This window comes from Borostomias antarcticus (genome assembly GCF_949987555.1).
Source record: "Borostomias antarcticus genome assembly, chromosome: 8".
NCBI lineage: Eukaryota > Metazoa > Chordata > Actinopteri > Stomiiformes > Stomiidae > Borostomias > Borostomias antarcticus.
In genome coordinates, this window is record NC_140241.1 from 26,931,776 (window position 1) to 26,953,011 (window position 21,236).

The window sequence follows — 21,236 nt, forward strand, 5'->3', positions numbered from 1 at the left end:
CTGTCGTAAAGTACCTGTTCCTCCTTGGTTAACCCCTAGCCTCGTCTCTGGGTGTCGTTGAGATTGGGCAGTTTGCAGTATGCAGACCAGTACACAGACCTGCGCACACGCGTAAAGCCGCGTTCCAAATATACCCATAGTGAAATTAATTATTAAAATATATTTTGATTAGCTACTAAAATGTTTCAAATGCACGAATGTTGCATATGCCTATTAATACATTTCTATATGCAGTCCTTTTTAAATTACCTAAATTAAATCAGGAAGAAAATAATCTTGGACTTGTAAATGTATGCTCTCCGCGTAATCTCACATCGTTCTGTTCCGAGGCTTGCAGATGCGCTAGTGAGGGGAGGAGGAGGAGTTGAACATTTGAAGTTTTTTATTCCGCTGTTATCCAAGCCCAGAATGGTAGCCTACTGGTGCTCATGTAACAATTGGATACGTCGAGTTCTGACCGACTATTAATGGGTCAGCCCATAATGTCTGATAAACAACTGTTTTATTTTCAAGTGCATATGCGGTAAAGAGATGCTGTGAAGTATAGGCCCTATCCATCAAACCGCAATCAAACTACAAATAGGCTATACTTTCAATACCTTATATTGAACATTTTATTGGCAAATTACATAGAATGAGCATTAGGAGAGCCTAGCCACACAAACAGACAGATAAAGAACATTTGTTTAGACAAACGGCATGTTTGTCTAAACAAAGTATGCTACTTTGACTGTTGGATGAACTCTGATAGAAGTCCTAGTCACTGTGCCAGGTTTCCTCCATCATCATCAAGTTTCTCACAGGAGGAGCTCAGAAGCATAAACAGAAGTGTATGATGGGTTCCAAACATGTCATTTTCTGGGACGTCTACTCCCCTAAAACAAATATCCCTTTCTCCTCTGTCCCGTTGGCCCTTTTTTGGCTACGCGTTCAGGTTATCCCCAGTGGACCTATTGTGAGGTGATTTTAACGCAGCAGTTATTCTGAATTAAACAGTGAGGGCACAGTGTTCAGACACGTCACTATTTAATTGTTGTCTGTGGTAGCAGTCAGACCCCAAGCCTTTAACACATGTGGGCCTCTATACACTGCCCCAGTAAGGGACATAACATAATTGGATAACCGAATCAAAGCTTTCAATTTGCCACTGTCTGGCGGAAAAGGAAAGGTTTCTTCAATTGACCAAAGTGGATATGTGGCCGAAAAGTACTAACATTCGTCACCACACAAGGGCACTCTCTTACTAATTACAGACACTGCCATATCATGGCTAAACACAGTTCTTGTGCACAGCATTTGCTATTTGTTGTTAAATTTTTCTGAGGCTGAAGATGTGACTGAGCTGTGATATTCATGACAAATATAAAATGGAATATGTATGTATATATATATATTGTATATATATATATAGTATTAAGAGAAATAGAAAAACCCATAAAAGAGTTATTAGCCTACTAGTTGTACATAACGCACATATCCCAAAATATGTGACACAAAATATGTGACAGCACATACAGTGATTACAATTAATGATAGAACATTATCCAAATAATTCCAGTGTTATATCATACCAATACCATAACTTCCCACTAGGGGGCAGGTGGCTGCAAACCACAATTATGCAAGGACCAGCTAACCCATTATATTGTTGAGAGCATTGCTGATTAGGCATAATAAATAATTAGGCTGATCAAGGCTATCCATCAGTACCAGAGATTGCAGGTAGACCAATCAATAGTTCAACATAAGATATTCAATACATAAGCTATTCAAATTAGCTTAGGACTGGTTATTGTCTGGAACTGGCCATTTGCACATTTTGAGTCACATGACATCACAGCTCAGCTTGTGCAAGCTCAGAGGGGCAAATCCAAGCCAAGAGGCATTGTTCGATGCCCCAAAAATGTATCCTCCAGACTTGTCAGAGAACCAGAGATAAATAGCAGATATTTGATCCAGTGGGTTGGCCAATATGAACTACTCCAGCCCACTGGCTACAGACATATTTCGATGCTACAGTACATACTCACCCAGTTCAATGTTGAAATGAACCACAAAGACAGCCTGCAAATACAATAAGCAACACCTTAGGAAGGCATTTAAGAGTAATAATAAGAGTAGTAATTATATTGTCACTTTGGGACAATTAGAGTGCAGCCTAAACTTCAATTTCACAGAATTTCATAAACAAAAGCAGCTGTAAAGAACATAACAGCTATTTTTCATATGTGTGCTGGTTGTAATTCTCTGGAGTTCTCTCATAAAGTATGGCTTCCCATCCAGCTGCAAAAGCATTTATTCCAAGATCAAATTCTATGCAGTTTTCCATTTGTCATACAGTATGTGGGACCCTTATTTCAAGTTGGACCATCTTTCCAGGAAAGCAGAGCAATAATTTAAAAATCAGTATGATGTCTTTTCGGCATGATTTGATAGTGTGTTATCACTTGGTTGCACTCCTGCTTCTGCATACCAAAGGTTCTACCAAAGAGTGCAAGAATGCGTGGGTGTTCTGGGGTTCATTTCTACGGAACACTAGACCCAGCTGTACTGCAGGGTCACTCATTTTTCACCCATAATTCATTGAACTACTTCACTCCATGCACAAATACTCTCTCCAGTGAGGGACAAACAGCATTCCCCAGTCAGACGAGCCACATCTGCAAGCACTTAACCCAGTTCCTTTGTCCACGTTGCTGGAATTCTCTGTCTCTGGTTTTGGGTAGCGGGCAGCCTATTGGACTAGGAAATATTCAAACCCCGTCCACTGACTCCTGGACCTCAGAGTGGGATGAATGGGACAAAAACCCTAGTTGTTTTATCAGCTATATAGTAAATGAACCAGGAGCTGACAAAATTCTCAGCTCCTATCCTTCACAGTCCCTACGGTAAGGATACGGTAAAGCTCCTTGGTCCTGGAACCAGCTGCAACTTTAGCTAAAGGTAGAGGAGAGTGCATCGCTTGCTGAGTTCAAAGCTCTAATTGAGTAAAATGTTGTTGACCACTGTGATTGTTTTTAATGTATTTTTACTGTATTGTATTGTCTTTATGTAACTTACTTTCAGACTACCTCCTGTTGACCTCTAGGTCAGGTGACAGGTCACCCTCGCAAAATAGGTTTATAACGTCAATGGCTCCTTCCAGGTTTGATAAAGGTAAAATATGATATATAAAACATAAAACATTTCGAACTCTCGAAAACACACACAATCTTTTTCCACCATCTTTGTTTTGAGATCCTTCAAGCTAAAAAATAAATGTAAGTATTAACTCTTATCTCACCCAAGATGAATTAAAACTAAAGGTCTGATTTTCTTTCATCTCATTGCAACTACTATAAGCCTACTTCACCCCCAACCCCCAGCTTAAAAATAGCAACTGAAGTAGTCTAAGATCATTTTTAGTAATATTATGTAGTGTTATACTGCAGACAAAACTGTGACAATCCTTAACACAAACACATGTGAGGAGCATGTAATTTTTTGAATAAAAGTGCAGGTTTCCATTACTCAGAGTCTAGGAGTGGAGCTGGAGTTGGCTCCAAGACTCAGGGGCTACGTGGCGCTCAGCACGTGTGGGCCGCAGCAGATGCAGCACTAAACACACTGAGACCAGGGGGAGGAGCCCTCGCACCAAGAATGAGCTCCAGCAAACCTCACACTCTACTGCCCCGCAACTGCAGTAGCCTAACCACACTGGTTTTACCCCCTCTTTCCACAGTCAGCCCAATTTGGAGCACACACTCCCCTACGGCACTACAGCCTCTCCAGTTCTGGAAACCCGGAGGGATGACAGGAGGGATGAGGGTTATCTGTCTGTATTTGAGTCAGACAACTTTTGCACATTCCCAATATATCTGAAATCTTTACTTTCCCATCATTGAACAGCAAGCATCGTCTGGAGCATATTAAGACAAATATGCATAGGAATGCATGAGATATTGTGGGAATAGTCCACATGAAGTCCACCGAGTTTGAAGTCCTCGGATAAAAGGTTTATGGAAATGGGGACAACTCTGAAGCTTATTAAAATGCCAGTTTTGAAATATCCTTTCAGTAGTCAAGTACCATCACACTGGCACACACTCAATGTGTAGTGCAGTGCAGTAATGCGCCTCACAGTGGTCTAAACTCTGCAGGCACTTCGGCACACTACACCACTGTATGATAACACACTGGCCCCATCTACCGGAAGCATGTTCAATTGCAGACAGGAAAACATGGTGTAGCAAAAATACAACCATACCATACAAGACTAGCATTCAAGACCTCAGCCATCATCCCCCCCCCCACCACCCACAAAATAATCACAGGACTTAATGACTACAGACCTGTTGCCCTGACATCAGGTAATGAAGACTTTTGAGCGCCTTGTATTGTCCCACCTCAAAATCATCACAGACCCACTCTTGGACCCCCTGTAGTTTGCCTACAGAGCCAACGGGGGTCTATGGACGATGCCGTAAACATGACCCTACATTCCAGAACTTGGACTCTGCAGGAACCTACGCCAGGAACCTGTTTATGGATTTCAGCCCCACCTAGCACCATAGTAGGTGGTAACTGTGCACACAGCTCAGGAGTTCAATAGTCTGATGTCCTGGGGGAAAAAGCTAGCCTCGTGAGACCATCTTGTTTTCGCGAGCTCACATTCTGTTTCTCTCGCAAATCAGTCTCGATACTCTCCATAGAGATCTGTTTGTGCCCGATCAGAAAACGATCTCACCAATCAGCGTTGGTTCTGAGGAGTTTGAAATACTAACAGTTACGCTGGGCGGGTTTAGATGTGACGATAGCGAGGAGTGGTTGAAGTTCGTGCGTGATAGATGGTTCATCCAATCACCTGCCAAGTATTTTTGAAAGTGCCTGCCCTTTTATTAACAGTTTCCAACTGAGAATTTCCAGATGGTTATGCGAAGCAAACCAGATGGTTATTCGAAGCAAACCATCTGGTGCGTCAGGTTAGGAAAAAGCTGTCTCGCACACGATTGGTGTGTGCCCTGATGCCGCAGTAGCGTCTACCTAATGGCATTGGTGTGAAAAGTCTGTGGTTGGGGTGACTGTCATTTTTTTTTTTTTTTAAAGATATTTTTCATGCCATTTCTGCTTTATTAGGGATAGGACAGTGGAAGGACAGACAGGAAAGGTGGGAGAGAGAGAGGGGAAGACATGTAGCAAAGGGCGGGGCCGGATTTGAACGTTGTGGTAAGGACTAGCCTTTACATGGTAAGCGCCCCGATCCATTGAGCCACCGGGGCATCCCACTGGGATCTTTAAGGATTCTCCTCGCTTTCCTTCCACGCCACCTAGTGTCGTTCTGGAGGGAGGGAAGCTGACCTACAGTACATGATGTGTTGGGTTGTTGCATCACCCTCCGCAGGGCTTTGTGGTTGAGGGTGGTAGTGTTCCCATACCAGGCAGTGGTGCGACCAGTCAGGATGCTCTCCACGGTGGACGTGTAGAGCATCCTGAGGATGCGGGGGATTCTTCTTATGCTGAGCTGTAGTCCAAAAGTTAGATCTGTCTAGAGCCAGCCTGGACCCAGCGCTTGTCAATGTCAACAATGAAGAAGAAATATAGGTCCCCAAACCAGGACGGATTTCACGATAGTTTCAATTCAAAACGGATGGTAAATAGACACAAAAAAATCCCAGAGAGACTTAAATCATATTTAAATTGTTTTTGGGTGCGCTTTGGGTGTTTGGCCCATCAGCCGACACCCAGTCCAGAAGGATGGGGATGGACCTTGGATGGAGAGAACCAGGTCTGGCTTCCTGTGTGGAGTACTCTCCCCATGGCTTCAAAAGCCTGCAGCCAACTGGTGAAGTGCAGCTGCAAAAGCTTGAGTGGGTGTGATGCAAGATGCAGTTGCAAGAAGGCACAGTGGAATTGCACAGAGCTTTGCAGCTGTAAATGTGAGATAATTTGATTATTTGTTGATACATTTCAATCCAATTAATGCATCCTTGTGCCTGACCGCTAACCGAGTGGAAAATTATGTAAATTCATTGCTAGAATGAACACATTTATTATTTGATTTTGGCACAAATAATCATCTGGTGACATTCTAATTAGCTTTAATGCATTCCTTGACCCAGAAAATTTATATTTTGACACCAAGATTGACCTTCTAGGTGGCTTGGAACCGGAGATATTGGCACTTATTTTACATGGTCGCCATCTTTGAAATCCAAGATGGTCGCCATCCGCCATCTTGATGACGTGGCTCCTATCAAAAATTGAAAGCTATGGTAAATGGACTGCACTTACATAGCGCTTTTCCACCTAAGCGGCACTCAAAGCACTTTGTATGGCCTCTCATTCACCCACACACCAATGGCTGTAGCTGCCATACAAGGTGCTAACCTGCTCATTGGGAGCAATTTGGGGTTAGGTGTCTTGCTCAAGGACACTTTGACATGTGGACAGTCGGAGCTGGGATTCGAACCACTGACCCTTCAATCACTGAACCACCCGCTCTACCAACTGAGCTACAGCCACCCCCATAGAGAACCTGATAGAGATCCTGATAGAGAACCTGTGGAAAAAAATTGGTGCTTTTGTCTGGCACGTCCCCATCCTTCTCAAATCTGGTCCTAAGCCACCTGACTAAGGTAAATACTGGTCTTCTTTCTTTTATGTTCATGTAGATTTCGTTTCGCGGGGTGAAGTGTTTGTTGTCTTCCTGATATTGTGACACGCACACAATTTTTGGGGTCTTGCTAAGGCCAGTTCATAAACTAATAGCAAGTAAAGGTAAATACTTAACTATAAAAAAGTTATCTCATTGAGCTCTAAAAGTAGGCTAGTAGCCTAACCTACATTATTTGTACCAAACTAAACTCGCGCTCCATCGTAGGAAGTGCACTCAGAGCACCCGGGGTGTGCTGTGTCACGGAGCCCGCCAAAGCGTGGACTATATGTCCAGCAAAACCACGCCCATCGGGTTTGAGGAGGCCCTACTTGCTAGGAAACCTGCCTGCACCTTTGCAGGGACAAGAAAATCCATGATTTTGTGCCCCAAAGCCTCATAGAATGAATAGAAATGGCGATAGAGCATTTTTATTTTCATTTTTTGTTGCAATGCATTTACAAAATAAATTAGAGAAATGTGAAAATGGCCTCTGGCAAACAAGGTATATCTGCAGTTGAAAACAATATTGCAAAAAATGTAAAAAAATATTCAATTTATCGAAAAAGGCTAATCCTGAGTCTACATTAAATCAAGTGTTGATGTTGCATTACAGAGCTCTCATGATGCAACAAGCTGGATAGCGTGGATCCACCACATTCACAGCTATTCTTTGAGACCTTTGTTGCTAGAGGGATTGGTGTCGCCCAGGCGGACAGAGAAGGCGGAGAGTTGCTGGGTAGCGTTGCTGCTGGATCCCGGAGGTCCAGGGGGACCTGCAGGACCTGGAATCACAGAGGAGGAGGTGGGCCAGACCAGAGAGATTACAGAGAGGCTATGACAAGCTCTGAAGGGTTGATAATGATTAAGCACTTACAGGTATACAAATTAAATTGGAGTGCTAGATTGGCTATGTACTGTAGGCTTTGTATTAAGTCAGTACAGTAACTGAAATTAACTGAATGAAATTGGACTGATCAATTAATCTGATCGTTAATATTGATTTACCTCGTTCTCCAGGGGGTCCTGGGGGTCCAGCTGGTCCTATGGCTCGACCACAATCTGAGGATTTAAAAGGTGGAAACATTAAACAGGTACAACTTAAACTTAAGTGTCATTGCAGCAAACCAAAGAAAGACGGAAATAGAGAAAACCTGGCTTAATTTTATTACCATGTGTGATCAAAATTATTGCATAAGTGTGATTTTAAAAATATATCAAATCACTGACCTCATTTCCACTGCCAAGCTCGCAGTTACCTGCAAGACCAAATACCACCATGAGCCTTGGGTATGTAGAATCATGGATTTTTCTCATGAAAATTATTGTGTGTGCAGATATTTATGCAGTTTGAATGTCAATACAGAGTAGAAGTGAAGGCAAATAGACCCATTGCATGCTTATACTGTAGAGTGTTCAGTATGTGTGAGCCTTGAGAGAGGGGGCCTCCTCCAGCGGTCACTTACCGTCACTCGCACAGTTTCTCACTCTCCAGGGATTGAGGTTGAGGCGTGGGAAGCTGTTGCAGTTGGTAAGTCTATTTGCTCTTGAAGTGACGCGGAAGGGGTCTCTGGGGACGGACGTGATGCCGGTGTTGTCACAGACAATACGATTGATGGTGACCTGATTGAGGGCAGCCCTCTGACTGGGGGAGAAGACGCCCCGGTTCTCAAACCAGAACCTGGAAACAGCAATACAGGAAGAGGTGAGACACAGCCTCAAACACATATATTTAGACAGACAGACAGACAGACAGATACCACACACACACAAGGTTGGGTCAGTTCAGTTTCAATTCAGTCTGAAATAACAGTAATTCTTTAATTGATGATAGCAAATTATTTCAAATGCTGCAAATGCTATTGTATAGGACAGCAAGTTTTTATTATTATTATTGACTCGATTCCAGAGTGGACTGAATTGAAAATGAATTGACCTCAACCCTGAGGCACACACACAGACACACACACACACACACACACACACACACAGACACACACACCTGTCTCCCTGGCGGATCCTCTGGAACTGGTTGGCAATGATGCAGCCGAAAAGTGGCCCCACGCGGGCGCTCGATAGGAAGGGCTCGGCCACGCCTCCCAGCCACACGTCGATGTTGTCCGGTGTGCCGTAGAGCTTCAGCAGCCTGCGGGCCAGGTTGGTGTTTTTCAGAACGACGGCCAGCTCAGCCTGGTTCTTGGGCTGGGACAGCCCACACAGCCTGCGCCATTCGTTGTAGGCTTGGAGAGGGAAGACACGGGACAAGATTCAGATTGGAGAACGGGGAAAGAGTCCGGGAGGGGGGGAATGTGGAATTTGTCGGGAGGTTTTCCTATTTTTTTTGCTGCAGCAGAATTACTCTGGCGATAGCGTGGCAAGCATTTATAGCATCTATTAGCTGAGATGTACCGGAGAATCAGCTGAATTGTCTTTTGCCGGGTGATAAGGCGCACTGTAAAAGTGCTGAGGGAGGTGTGTGTACCTGGCAGGGCGTGGTCGCGCCCCCTCTGCATGTTGAGGGATGCCAGGTCCAGAGCCATCTCTTCGACGAACTTGAACAGTTTGTCCCTCAGAGCGGTCACCATCATGTTCTCCTGTGTACCCCGTTTGGCCGGATTGGACATCAGTCCCCGGAGCAGAGGGTCAATGCCACCTACAGGGAGAGGGGAGGAAGGAAGGGAGAAAGAGAGAGAGAGAGAGAAGAGGAAGGAGGGAATGTTTACCTTCATAGGGAAAGCTTTTCACTTCCGGTGACATAGACCTGGCAAAATAACGGTTAAATAAAATCAAAGAGAGCATCCCGATGCCCCGCCCTTGCCCCACCCCACCCCACCGCTCACCTTCAAACACCACTCTCCAGGGGGTGAAGAAGGCCTTGAACAGAGGCACACTGGGAAACTGACGACTATCCCTATAGTTTTCGTCCGTGCGGAACACCAGGGGCTGGATGGTGAGATGGGCAAAGCGGTACGCCGCCGTGGCAAACATATTGCTAATGCTGGGGTCGACGTTTTCATTGTAGCCGGGATAACGACCCAGCTGGCGTCTCATTATGTCCGGGCCCAAGATGATTGGCAGGTAGTCCCGGAACACTATCAACTGACAGGCGGCGAGGGAGAGAAGCGGACATTTCACATGAGTGAGTATCAAAATTCACATACACGAATGGTAAGATAAAAAGATAGGGTTGTGAGGGATGTGTCTTCACTTGTTGCAGTGTGTGTGTGTGTGTGTGTTACCTGGGTGTAGGCCCCCTGGATCTTACGGGCCTCTTGGTATAGGGTCTCGCTGTCCCAATCAGGGTTCAATTGTCTCAGTGCGCGAGCGAGGCGGTTGTGCTCGCGCATGAAGAGCGTGTGAATAGACGTCAGAGCTATGTTCTCGTTCGAACGCTCGTCACCTAGGGGACGGACAGAAACTCACGTGAGCTGGAATAGTCACTGGCACCATCGATGCATAATGTCACTAGATCAGTACAGCTTTTTTATGGAGCCATGGTCTCCCTTTCTGCCCTCAGTTTATAGCTAACTCGGAGCTTGTATCTGACTGTAGCTTGCTGTCAGGCAGACACAGTTGAGACCAACCAACCTGCGATAAAACAGGGCACCTCCTTGGCGTTTGTTATGTTGGTGACCCTTGCTCGCGTTGCACACATGTTGCTGTTCAACGGGGAGAAGGGCAGCAGCTCGCGCCCCGCGTCGCGGAACTGTGTGTTGACACGTAACAGGCCCCCGGCGTCGGTGAGGTTGCGGAGGTCGCGAGCCAGGCCCTCCTCCGAGCCGTACACCTGTCCCAGGTCCAGGAAGGCCGTCAGGGAGTTGATCTGCTCCCGTTTGTTGCTCTCGCCCCCGAACAGGAAGGCTGAGTTTCCCGTGCCGCAGACGGGCGCCGATCTGAAGACGGGGATGCATTTGTCGGGACCAGAGGGAATGCGAGGGTCCCCGGGAGGAATCTGTTCACAGAGGCACGCACACGGTCAACGGACAAGTCTATCAGCTGAAAAGGTACTATCTATGATATCGTAAAGACATCACCCCTATCAGCTGGGTACACAGTATATGAGCATTGCAGTGTTTGATCTTGGGAGAGGGGGGGGGGGGGGGGGTAGTATGTCACTGACCGGGATCGGGAAGCAGGGTTCGGAGCACTCACAGTCCTCATTACAGTCCAGTCCGTTGCTGAAGGAGCGGATACTGGGGGAGAAGGGCGTGAAGGTCAGGTCGTGGTCGTTCCACTGGCCAAAAAAGGTCACCAGGTGGGTGAACGTCTTATCGCTCACCACGCCTTCATCCGTCGTGTTCACAATAAGATTGGAGACCTGCCTCACCTGGACACAGGGAGTAAGGAAGGGTGGACAGAGTGAAAGAAATGGTTCAGGGATCTGTGACACCTTTACTGTTATTCCAGTTGTCTACTGCTGTGGTCTTACCAGAGGGAGCAAGAAGTTATTGAACTTCCTTTTCCTATCCCGTCCAACGGGCTCGGAGACCCCATCGTCGTACCGGGCAGGCAGCTGGCGTTTGAACGGGGTGTTGGAGGCTCCGAGAAAAGGGTTCACCCTGGAGACAACAAGGGTGAAACAACATCTGATTGAGACTGAGGAACATTGAGAAACTTCTCTTGAGTAAACTGGAAGGGAAATGTCGGTTGCGGTTTGCGGCTGTAGAGAACTTTATGAAATCTCAAATGCACTTCCCTTTATATTTTTTTTCTTTTATATTTCTAAACAACAAAACCACAGGCTCTGCTCAATGCTGCCATCTTGCTCATTTATAATATGAAACCTATGGATATGAACTATTTTTCTGTATTGACTGTAACAACCTCTCCAGCGGTTTGTATAAATATCGTCGTGGTTGCTCTTACCGGTTATTGCAGACGCTGGTAGCCGTGCGGAACTTGTTGAGGTTGGGGACGATAAAACAGTTGGGCTTCCTGACTCGAGCCGAACAGCCCGTTACATCGGTGATGACCTTCACCTGCTCCTCTGTGAGTAGGTCTGAGAAAGAAGGGAGAGGATAAGGGAAATGCACAGCACAACTGAGAGAGAGCGAGAGAGAGACAGAGAGAGACAGAGAGAGAGAGAGACAGACAGAGAGAGAGAGAGAGAGAGAGAGAGACAGAGAGAGAGAGAGAGAGAGACAGACAGAGAGAGAGAGAGAGTGTGTGTGTGTGTGTGTGGGGGGGTATCAGATACATGGTGGCTGGCTGTGTGTGTGTGTGTATGTGTGTGTGTGTGTGTGTGTGTGTGTGTGTGTGCGCATGTGTGTGTGTGCACGCACGTGTCTGACTGACCTGTGCCGTTGATTGGGCCGTTGATGGAGCGTTTGTATGCGTGCTGGACCTTGGCTTTGATCAGTCTGAGGGTGTTCTCCATGTAGTCCGCCGCTCTCACGGCGGACCGCGTGTCTCTACGGGGCTGCTTGTACAGACGGAGGATGTCGGAGGGGTTGACCTTCTCCCTACGCACTCTGGCCAAACTCCTGAGGTATAGAGAAACACACATACAGGGTTATGGAGAGAAACGTGCCTCTGCATTAGAGTGACATACTGTAGGGGTGAGTGAACACACAGGTGTTATGTTTCTGTCAATCTTGTGAGGGAAATTTTAGTCGTCTCCAAAAGATCAATTAATCAATCAATCAATCTTTATTTATATAGCACCTTTCATACAGGAACTGTGGTTCAAAGTGCTTTACATTAAAAACAAAAGGATTACATGCATACAGTAAGAACATTAAAAACAATACATGCAATAAATACAGTAAGAATGCAATAAAAAAATGCTGTAAAAAAAACAACAACAGACCAAAGTGCATAGTGTGAGCAGCTAATTGAAGGCTAGGTTAAAAGGGTAGGTTTTTTGACTTTTTTTTTTTTTTACATCTAGCGAACTGGCTTTCCTGATGTTGTTGGGTGTTCCACAGCCTTGGGGCGTAAGAATAATAGACAGTAGCCTGCCTTGTTTCTAAAGATGCATAAAGGTATATTTAATATTGTGAGATTGTCTCACAATGAAACATGCTATGTAAATAAAATTAATTATTATTATGTAATAAAACCTTTGCAAAGTTGGGAAGTTGTACACGCATGACAAGCAATGATTATCAGGTGAAAAGGTCCCATCAAAAGCCATGATCAGATGTAGAATTGTGTTATATACTGTTGGTGGACCCACCCCCAAACATTAATCTTCTAACCAATCATTGAACACATGAAGATGAAGAGGAGGAGGTAGACGGTGAAACCTGCTTGTGGAGTTTCACAAAATTCAATAAGATTTTCCTATAACACTGATGATGATTTTTCATTAAAGTAAAAAAAATAAAAATAATAATCCCTTGTAATTTAACCTCACATCGTGAATTGACTGTTTTGAAGCTGAATTCACTCCAACCCTCCCAGATAGCAAGCGGATCTGGGCCATATACAGGCCAGATCTGGCCCTTGTGGCTTAGTTCCGGCCCATATATGGCCCAGAATCATTACACATCCGCTTGCTATCTGGGCTGTGACTGTTACAGTCACTGAGCCCAGTTTAGAAACACAGAGATAATCTAGCAGATAGGAGATCAATTGTCAGCTTCACTCACTCTTCTCTGGAGTACTTATAAGCTTCGTCTACGATTCTCTTCGCCTCCTTCAGTGCACTTTGGACATAAGGACCGCCCAAACTCTCCCCTGTGGACCAACAGGCCGATAAATATTCAATTAACTTCGAGTTTATTTGTCATATGTACAGTACAAGATATGGTGGGTACCATTTACTGTACAACTAAATGCTTGCTTAAGACTTTCTCCTCACATAGAAAATAAAATACAGTATGTCATATATTATCTATGGCAAAGTCAATCTGAAGATCAGAAGTTCTGAATTTTAAAATGTCCATGTGGTGGTTTCCCTACCTCTTGAGGCAGAGTGACTCAGTGTCGTGCACAAGTGGAATGCCAGAAGGACAGAGACAAGGAGCTTCATCTCTGAAATACAGAGAACAGAGTTTAGCTGCCACAGTTGGGACCCGATTTCCCAATGATGAGACTTAACATGTGAAACCAATCAAGTCAGAATTAAGTTGAGTCCCTCCACAGAAATAATCTGAGTTTGAATAAATCTGTGGTGGTAGCCTACATTTCTTATGAATTAATGTTTCCGGTATACAGCAATACACACAGTTTATCTGTTTCTATTCATGCATGTAGGAATCAGAATTGCCATCATTAAAGGATAAAAGAAAACTATTTTGATCGGAATATTTAGTTTGATAAAACGACCAAAACTATAAAGTTCTGTGTGTGGCTTGAGCGCTCTTACCTGCGTGTTTGCAGACCCTAGTGTCTGAGATGAAGATGTCTGTCTAACCTCTGGCTGGTGCATTTATAGGGAAGCCAAGCCCTTACCCTCTATTGTCACTCAGGTGGGCTGAATGCTTGTCAGTAAGAAGTTCCTTCTTCCGTCTCCTCACTCTGATATGATCTTGTTGAGCCTCATCAATCATTGACTTACAACACAACTTTTAAGATGTCAACACATTATTGTGATAGCCCTTTGTGTAGAGAGAGTCAGCTTCTGTTTTTTTGTTTGTTTGCTTTGACCTGCAATTAAGGGATTACAGCTACTAGATATAATCTGATACTATGCATCAAATGGTGACATTTCTGTTTGAACTGTACAATGCCCCTTAAAAAAAAGAAAAAAAGCAGCTGTTTTTGTAATCTTATCTGCATTACTTTTTCTTTATCGTGCTCTTTTTAAGTCTTACCTGTCATACGGTAAGGAAAATGAATGGGCCTTTTGTTGCATACCCTGTACAAAGAACACAACGTTTCGGTACACAGACATTCAGCGGGTTACATCGGTGGTACACAGACCTTCATCAGGACAGGTTATACCTGAAAAAGGTCTGTGAAACATGGTGGCCCCATTAAATAAGCTTTGAACTTATTTAAACTGAAGAAGACTGTGGGAGTTCTTGGCCCATGATCTTCTCTGACGCACCAGTTTACCTACAGCACAGTGTGCAAAAATTCAGCTCCTTGACATCTATTTGGAAATTATGCTTTGCTCAAAGTTTTAGGAAACAGTCCCCTCCCTCTATTGTTCTCTTAGGTAAATAGGTAAAAGGTTTTCCTGTTAGAATCTACAATTGTTTTAACTGTATTGTCTTGGCCAAAGAGTTGACAAAAGTACCAAAAGAAACCCAGTAACCAAGATTCCCATCATCAGAAATGTTATGAGCACACATTAAAACAAATGTATGTTTTATGATCACGAGACAATATTTAAGGAAATAAAATATCTATCCAACATGTATTGTGAATAGTGCTTTAGAATATTTTACTTCCTCATTCACACAAGCTGCAGTGCTTTGTGGACACAACCCATTACTTTGCTATGTTGAAATTTGACTTTCAGTGTAACTATTGCTTGGTTTATTGCTGTGGTGCATGTTGCCATGTTGTTGCTCTACACTATTACCACAGAATAGGTTGAATTTAAACAACCATAAATGGAAGAAGTGATCTACTCTCATCAAGCCACACCGACATAGTGTAATATTCTTTCTTTGGAATATACTTATTGAATCGGTTTATCCAGATCTACTCAAAACTATCCATGCAGTTCATTTTTGACTCGTCCATTATTCCTCCTCTTTTTATCAGTGAATGACATTTTGGCTACAGTATGTAACATAGGATTTCTGCTAGGGAGGCTGTGATACAGTGATACACAGGAGAGGGACTTGTGCATGTGCATGTGTACCTGGCATGTGTACCTGGTGTAGATAACTGTCTGTCATTCTGTGTGTTGCAGCTGTGGAATGAGGAACAAGGAAAAACCCTAACTTTAATGTCCTCCGAGAAGCAATCTGTGGATACAGCACCGAACATAGACACTTTAAAGCACACACAACAATCCAAGATGAACAGATATTAAAGATATTAACTGCTGCTGGTTGCCACAGTGCAGCACCCCCAGTGTAAAAAGGAAAGTCCCAGGTAATGTTTGACATCACTCTGCCATCACTCTGCCTCTGCTGTGTACAGTATCAGGCTGATCAGATCATATCAGGTACCTTAGCATCACAAACGTTATGTGCTGGATAAAAGCAGCAAATTTGGTAGAAATGTTCTAGACATTGTAAATGGAGTGCCCAAGTGTATATTTTATCGGAAGCAAGTTTTTAAGAAAATTCCAAATGCCCAACTAAATGCTTGATTTGTGACCTATACTCTGGGTCACCCATATTATCTCATAAAAGCCTGACATTTGGTGCAAGTGTTCCTTGGTTGTACATCAGTGTAACAATAAACTGGAGAAATACAGTAGATGAGAATTACTGTCTAAACTTTATCAAGGCTTGATAGGGGCTTTTCCAGACGATATTCTTTCCATCAAGAGAAAATGGGAAGCTGACCTTGAGGAAAACATTGATGAGGAGAAGTGGTTAAAGATTTGTTCAAATGTACATTCTGGCTCATACAACTGGAGACAAGCTCCTACAATTCAAGATTTTGCATAGAACAACATACTATATCAGCAAAATTAAATGTCATGCATTCAGAAATGTCTTTTTTTGTGTTGGATGTGCTAGAGAAAAAAGGGGCCCTTTTTGCATGTTATGGTTTGGTTGTAAACAACTTACCCTCTTAGCCCATTCCTTGTCTTGGTCTACTTGGTAACTTTAATGTTGGCGACTGCAACCAAAGGAAATTCTTAACCTGGCTTTTACTACTGCAAAAAATGTATCACTGTTAATTGGAAGGACCCTGACCCCCCAACACTGTCTCAGTGGAAGGCAGAGATCTCAAGCTATATCCCACTTGTAATGTAGGCCTATTATACTGTACTATGTGTCATATGCACATAAAAAAAAAACTGAATAAAAACGATTGAGGGGGAAAAATACAAAAGATGGGTCGTTGTTTACATCAGTGAATCCTCCTTTTTTCGTCTCCTATGTATGTGTCATGGTTATACTTCCTGACAACTATAGGTTATCCTCTGTGTTATAGTATACCCACTAATGTAAAGACACCAGGGCTGAGTTTCCCAGAGGCATCGTAGCGCTACGTTCATCGTAGCGCTACGATGAACGCCGTAGCTTACGATGAACGTAGCGCTACGATGCCTCTGGGAAACTCAGCCCAGAACCTTGTGTAACCAACAGACACTGACAGACAGTTCCCTTTTTACTGAAGGTCAAATTGATAAGAAAAGAAGAACAGAAATGAACTAGGTTTGGTAAGACAGTGGTTTTTATTTGCCAATACCATGACAAAACACCCGCCAAAAAATTGAGAGGGAAAAAAAATCAACAAGGTTTGAAAGACAGCATTTGCCAATACCATGACAAAGCAAAAGGAATGAAGGAAGGAAATCATACGGTATCTGTGGTCAGGGGCTTGCTGTATGTTTTCTGGGTGTCATGCAGACCGGGGGAGTGGGCCTATGTCCTATGGCCGATGCCCTGCACATTGAAGACTCTACACCCTACCATGTGGAAGGACTGATATTTGGTACCAGAACATCCTTAATAGAAAGATTCACTGAATACCTTTAGTCGCGCAGTTGTATCAGGGTTCATTATCAGTAGGTAGGTAGGTACTTTATTCATCCCAAGGGGAAATTGCCCTGTTCTACCATCTACATTTAAGGGACATCAACGAAGTACAAAAGGTGCAGTTCTAAATACACCATGCAATAAACTATACAATCCAATATACAGAAGTGTAAAGATAAGGTGTACAATCGTGTGAAGGAGTGCAATATACCAAATATTGTTTTAGGTGACTTGAACTTGGACTGGTTATCTGGTAATTCTTCTAGGTTAAAAGAATTGTATTGTATAAATAAAGTTTCAATTGAATATACAGATGGACTATATAATCATGCTACAGAATAACAAGTGTTCAACAAGGGGAGAGATTCCTAGAGATGTTTAGGTTGTGCGAACAAAGATCTACAAGATTCAAGATACAAGCTCAACTTGGTAGTCTCAGTCAGTTAGTAGGTAGTATCCGTTAGCGCCAAGCTGGCTTGTCCAGACAGACAGTGGGATGAGTTGAAAAGCCTAATGGCGGCTGTTAAAAAGAACCTCTGGAAGCGCTCTGTGGAGCACCGTGGCAAAATCACCCTCTGGTTGAAGGTCCTCCTCTGCTTGACCAGGAAGTCATGCAAGGGGTGAGCGATGTTGTCCATGATGGCCAATAGTTCATCTCTCTGCAACCATAGTCACAGTCGAGGGGAGTCAAGGCCGACCCCCAGGACAGAGCCCGCCCTCCTGATCAGCCTGTCAGTCCTATTGGTGCTTTGATGCTGCTGCCAGACTGGTAAAACATGTTCATCATCGCTATACACATACATCAAAAGACCTGAGCCTCCTCAGGGAGTACAGCCGACTCTGTCTTTTCTTGTATACGGCTTCACTGTTTCCTGCCCATTCCAGCCTGTTTTCAAGGTACGTACACTCCCATGTACTTGTATGTCTGGACCACATCAACATCAACAAGGGGTATGGAGATGGGAGTCAGCGGAGCTTTGCTCCTTCTGAAGTCCACCACCATCTCCCTGGTCCTCGCTTTGTTAAGCTGCGAGTGGTTCTGCTGCAGCACTCAACGAAGTCCTCCGCCAGGCCTCTGTATTCCGTCTCCCGTCTCCCTCCCTCACATGCAACAATGGCAGAATGTTCCGAGAACCTCTGCAGCATGTCTCTGAGTTGTATCTGACGTCAGATGTGTGGAGGGGGAACACGAAAGGAGCCTGTTCATTGGGCCCCTGCTTTGCTGACCACCCGTTTTGAGACCCGGAAGGCTCACATAGAGGGTGGTCTGCCAGTGAGATAGTCCGTAATCCAAGTCCCAAGGGGGGCATCCACTTGCATAGACCATAGTTTGTCTTTAAAGTAGAGACCTAATAAGAGTATTACCTTAAACTTGTACACAAACAGATGATTATGGCTCAGACTATAGATTAGTCATTGATTATATCAATTATATGCAGGTCATATTCATATTTCATATTTCTGTCCAGATTTTTTAAAATCAATAAGCTTACATATCATCCTATTACTGTCAGTGAGGTAACTTTGACCTCTTGCATTTCCCCACAGACAATAAGGAAGTGCAGTGAAAATGTATTGATAAGGCGTAACTTTGTTGACCTCTTGGTATTTCTCCAAAATCAACAGTCAATAAGGAAATGCACCTGTAACTTGGGGGAAATATATCAATAATTGTAGAGCTATATTGTCATTAAAACTGTAAAATACACCCATCCTCTCAGGAAGCATTCAGGGAGGATAATGTGCTTCCTGATTGACTGGAAGGAATTCCCTTTACTGATATCGTGAAGTACTGCCAAAGAGAACAAATTTACTTAGCATTTACTTGAACCAGCATGGCTGTGGTTTTCCTGGTCCTGTCGTGTTATCAACATTGACCACCAGAGGGGTAGAGCTGTTGCCAAAGTCTGTACTCTCAGTAAGCTTATCAGAGTAGGAGTGCTGTAATAATATTTTACTGGGTAGATCAGCACTCCTACACACAGACACTTTGCGTTCCCATTTTGTTTCAATTCAAAAATTCAGATTCAGGGGCTGGACCCAGGCTACTTTGCAACCATTTAAAAGCCTCTAAATGTTAGTGATTAAATGTAAACTTGATTACTCAAAAAAAACAAAGTCCCACTGTAACTGTTTGACATTTGAATTAAAAAGAGTAGAAGAAAAAGTGTTCATATTTCCATGAAAGATGTAGATCACCAGAGTGATCTACATCTTCAGCTTCACTTTTTCTAACGTTAGGGCAATTCAGAGATTGACACATTGGCTTTAATTTAACCACAACATCAAACCATCTGCTTCAGGTTTCATCTTAATTTCTTCACTTGGTCTCTACTCCCTTGCTAAACTATTGTAAGTAAGGTAAAACGTCCTATTAAAAATAAATGCAACTATGAACACACTATTTTAGCCATTTAGCAGACTATTTGAATGTATCACTTGCATGTATCAGTTCTGCTATACTGAAGTGAAGTGAACAACAAATAGCTTATCACACTATGGCAAGTGGTCTTCTGTCAAACTCTGATTGGTGAAGGCTCCCTATGTAACAGGTGGTCCATCTCTAAAAGGCATCAGGCTCCTGCTCTATATCCCACTTCTACCAAGAGAGAAGCCATTCAGAAGCATCTCTGACTGACGGACACAATATGGCCTTTGTGAAGCTGGTGTTGCTTGTCTTCATTGCCCACCAGAGCTCAGGTACAAGATTTTAATTACATTTTGCTGTAATTAAATGAAATTAACAGATTACTATAGCTGGAACTATACAGTAGTGTTCATGTCTTGTGGTTGGTTCTTCCTCACTGTATTTTTTATTGTTATGAATGCATTATAGATTTCATTTTAGAGGTGGTAGAACTAGGGACAGTATGATATTATTTTTGAAACTTTTCACACAGCCAGAGTTGTGGATTTTGAGGGTCAACAAAAGCTTTGGGACGACCTGACAGTAAGTATTATTCCTCTCTACCTGTATTTTCCCTTTTATAATCCATCTAGTTCCCATGCACCAATGCTGGTGAAATAACAGAGTAAAAGGGTAAAGTAGATTCAGAGACGATCTGCATGTTCACTAACAATCTTTGAAATAGAATAGGTGACTTTCCCTTTTATTTCTTTTTTACTAAAATTTATCATATCCGTTTCATCTTCTGTTATAGAACGAAAACTATAAATTCTACCATCTGGTACTAAATAACAACCACACACCCCTCATCTCAACACCCCCTCCTCCCTCCACAGCAGCCTCACCAGCAGCTTTAGACAGAATTCAATCCAATTTCCCTATAACCTTTGTGGGTTATATTATACATAGACTTACATAGCCTTTCTGGGTTATGTATAACTGGAGTGAAACATGGATACACTCTAGATGTATTTCTTCCCTCTTTAACTCTAACCCTAATTCCTCTCTGATATCATGATCAAAAGATATTAATCAACCACAAAACATAACCTAATCTGCCTCTATTAGATACCTACAGTATATCACGTACTGTACTTAGTTAGTAGATTCAGTCAGTAGAGAGAATGAGACTCTTAATCTCAGGGTCACAGGTTCGAGCCCCACGTTGAGCACAGAATTTCATTGTACATGGTATCTGTACCTTTCGGCACGATGATCTGCTGCTCTATGGTGACCCCGTCTGATGTTGGAGTCACAGGCTTGAGAGAGTCAGGTAGCTGGTAGTCAGGTAGCTGGTGGTCAGACAGCTGGTAGTCAGGTAGCTGGTGGTCAGGTAGCTGGTGGTCAGGTAGCTGGTGGTCAGGTAGCTGGTAGTCAGGTAGCTGGTAGTCAGGTAGCTGGTAGTCAGGTAGCTGGTAGTCAGGTAGCTGGTGGTCAGACAGCTGGTAGTCAGGTAGCTGGTGGTCAGGTAGCTGGTGGTCAGGTAGCTGGTAGTCAGTTAGCTGGTAGTCAGGTAGCTGGTGGTCAGGTAGCTGGTAGTCAGGTAGCTGGTGGTCAGGTAGCTGGTAGTCAGGTAGCTGGTGGTCAGGTAGCTGGTGGTCAGGTAGCTGGTAGTCAGGTAGCTGGTGGTCAGGTA

At 43.7% G+C, this 21,236-nt stretch overlaps 1 protein-coding gene across 1 annotated transcript; it reads right to left on the bottom strand.

Moving 5' to 3' along the window:
- Positions 1-7,297: 7,297 nt before the first annotated feature.
- mpx (myeloid-specific peroxidase) lies at positions 7,298-17,831 on the bottom strand (the record flags this gene model as incomplete). The annotated part of the gene is made up of 15 exons (XM_084442567.1): positions 7,298-7,416; positions 7,640-7,693; positions 7,858-7,890; positions 8,098-8,312; positions 8,634-8,871; positions 9,114-9,284; positions 9,472-9,730; positions 9,871-10,031; positions 10,220-10,583; positions 10,752-10,958; positions 11,061-11,190; positions 11,498-11,630; positions 11,927-12,114; positions 13,225-13,346; positions 17,766-17,831. The coding sequence occupies 15 exons, from the start codon at positions 17,829-17,831 to the stop codon at positions 7,298-7,300; spliced, it is 2,460 nt and encodes an 819-aa protein (XP_084298693.1).
- Between the last annotated feature and the right edge of the window lie 3,405 nt (positions 17,832-21,236).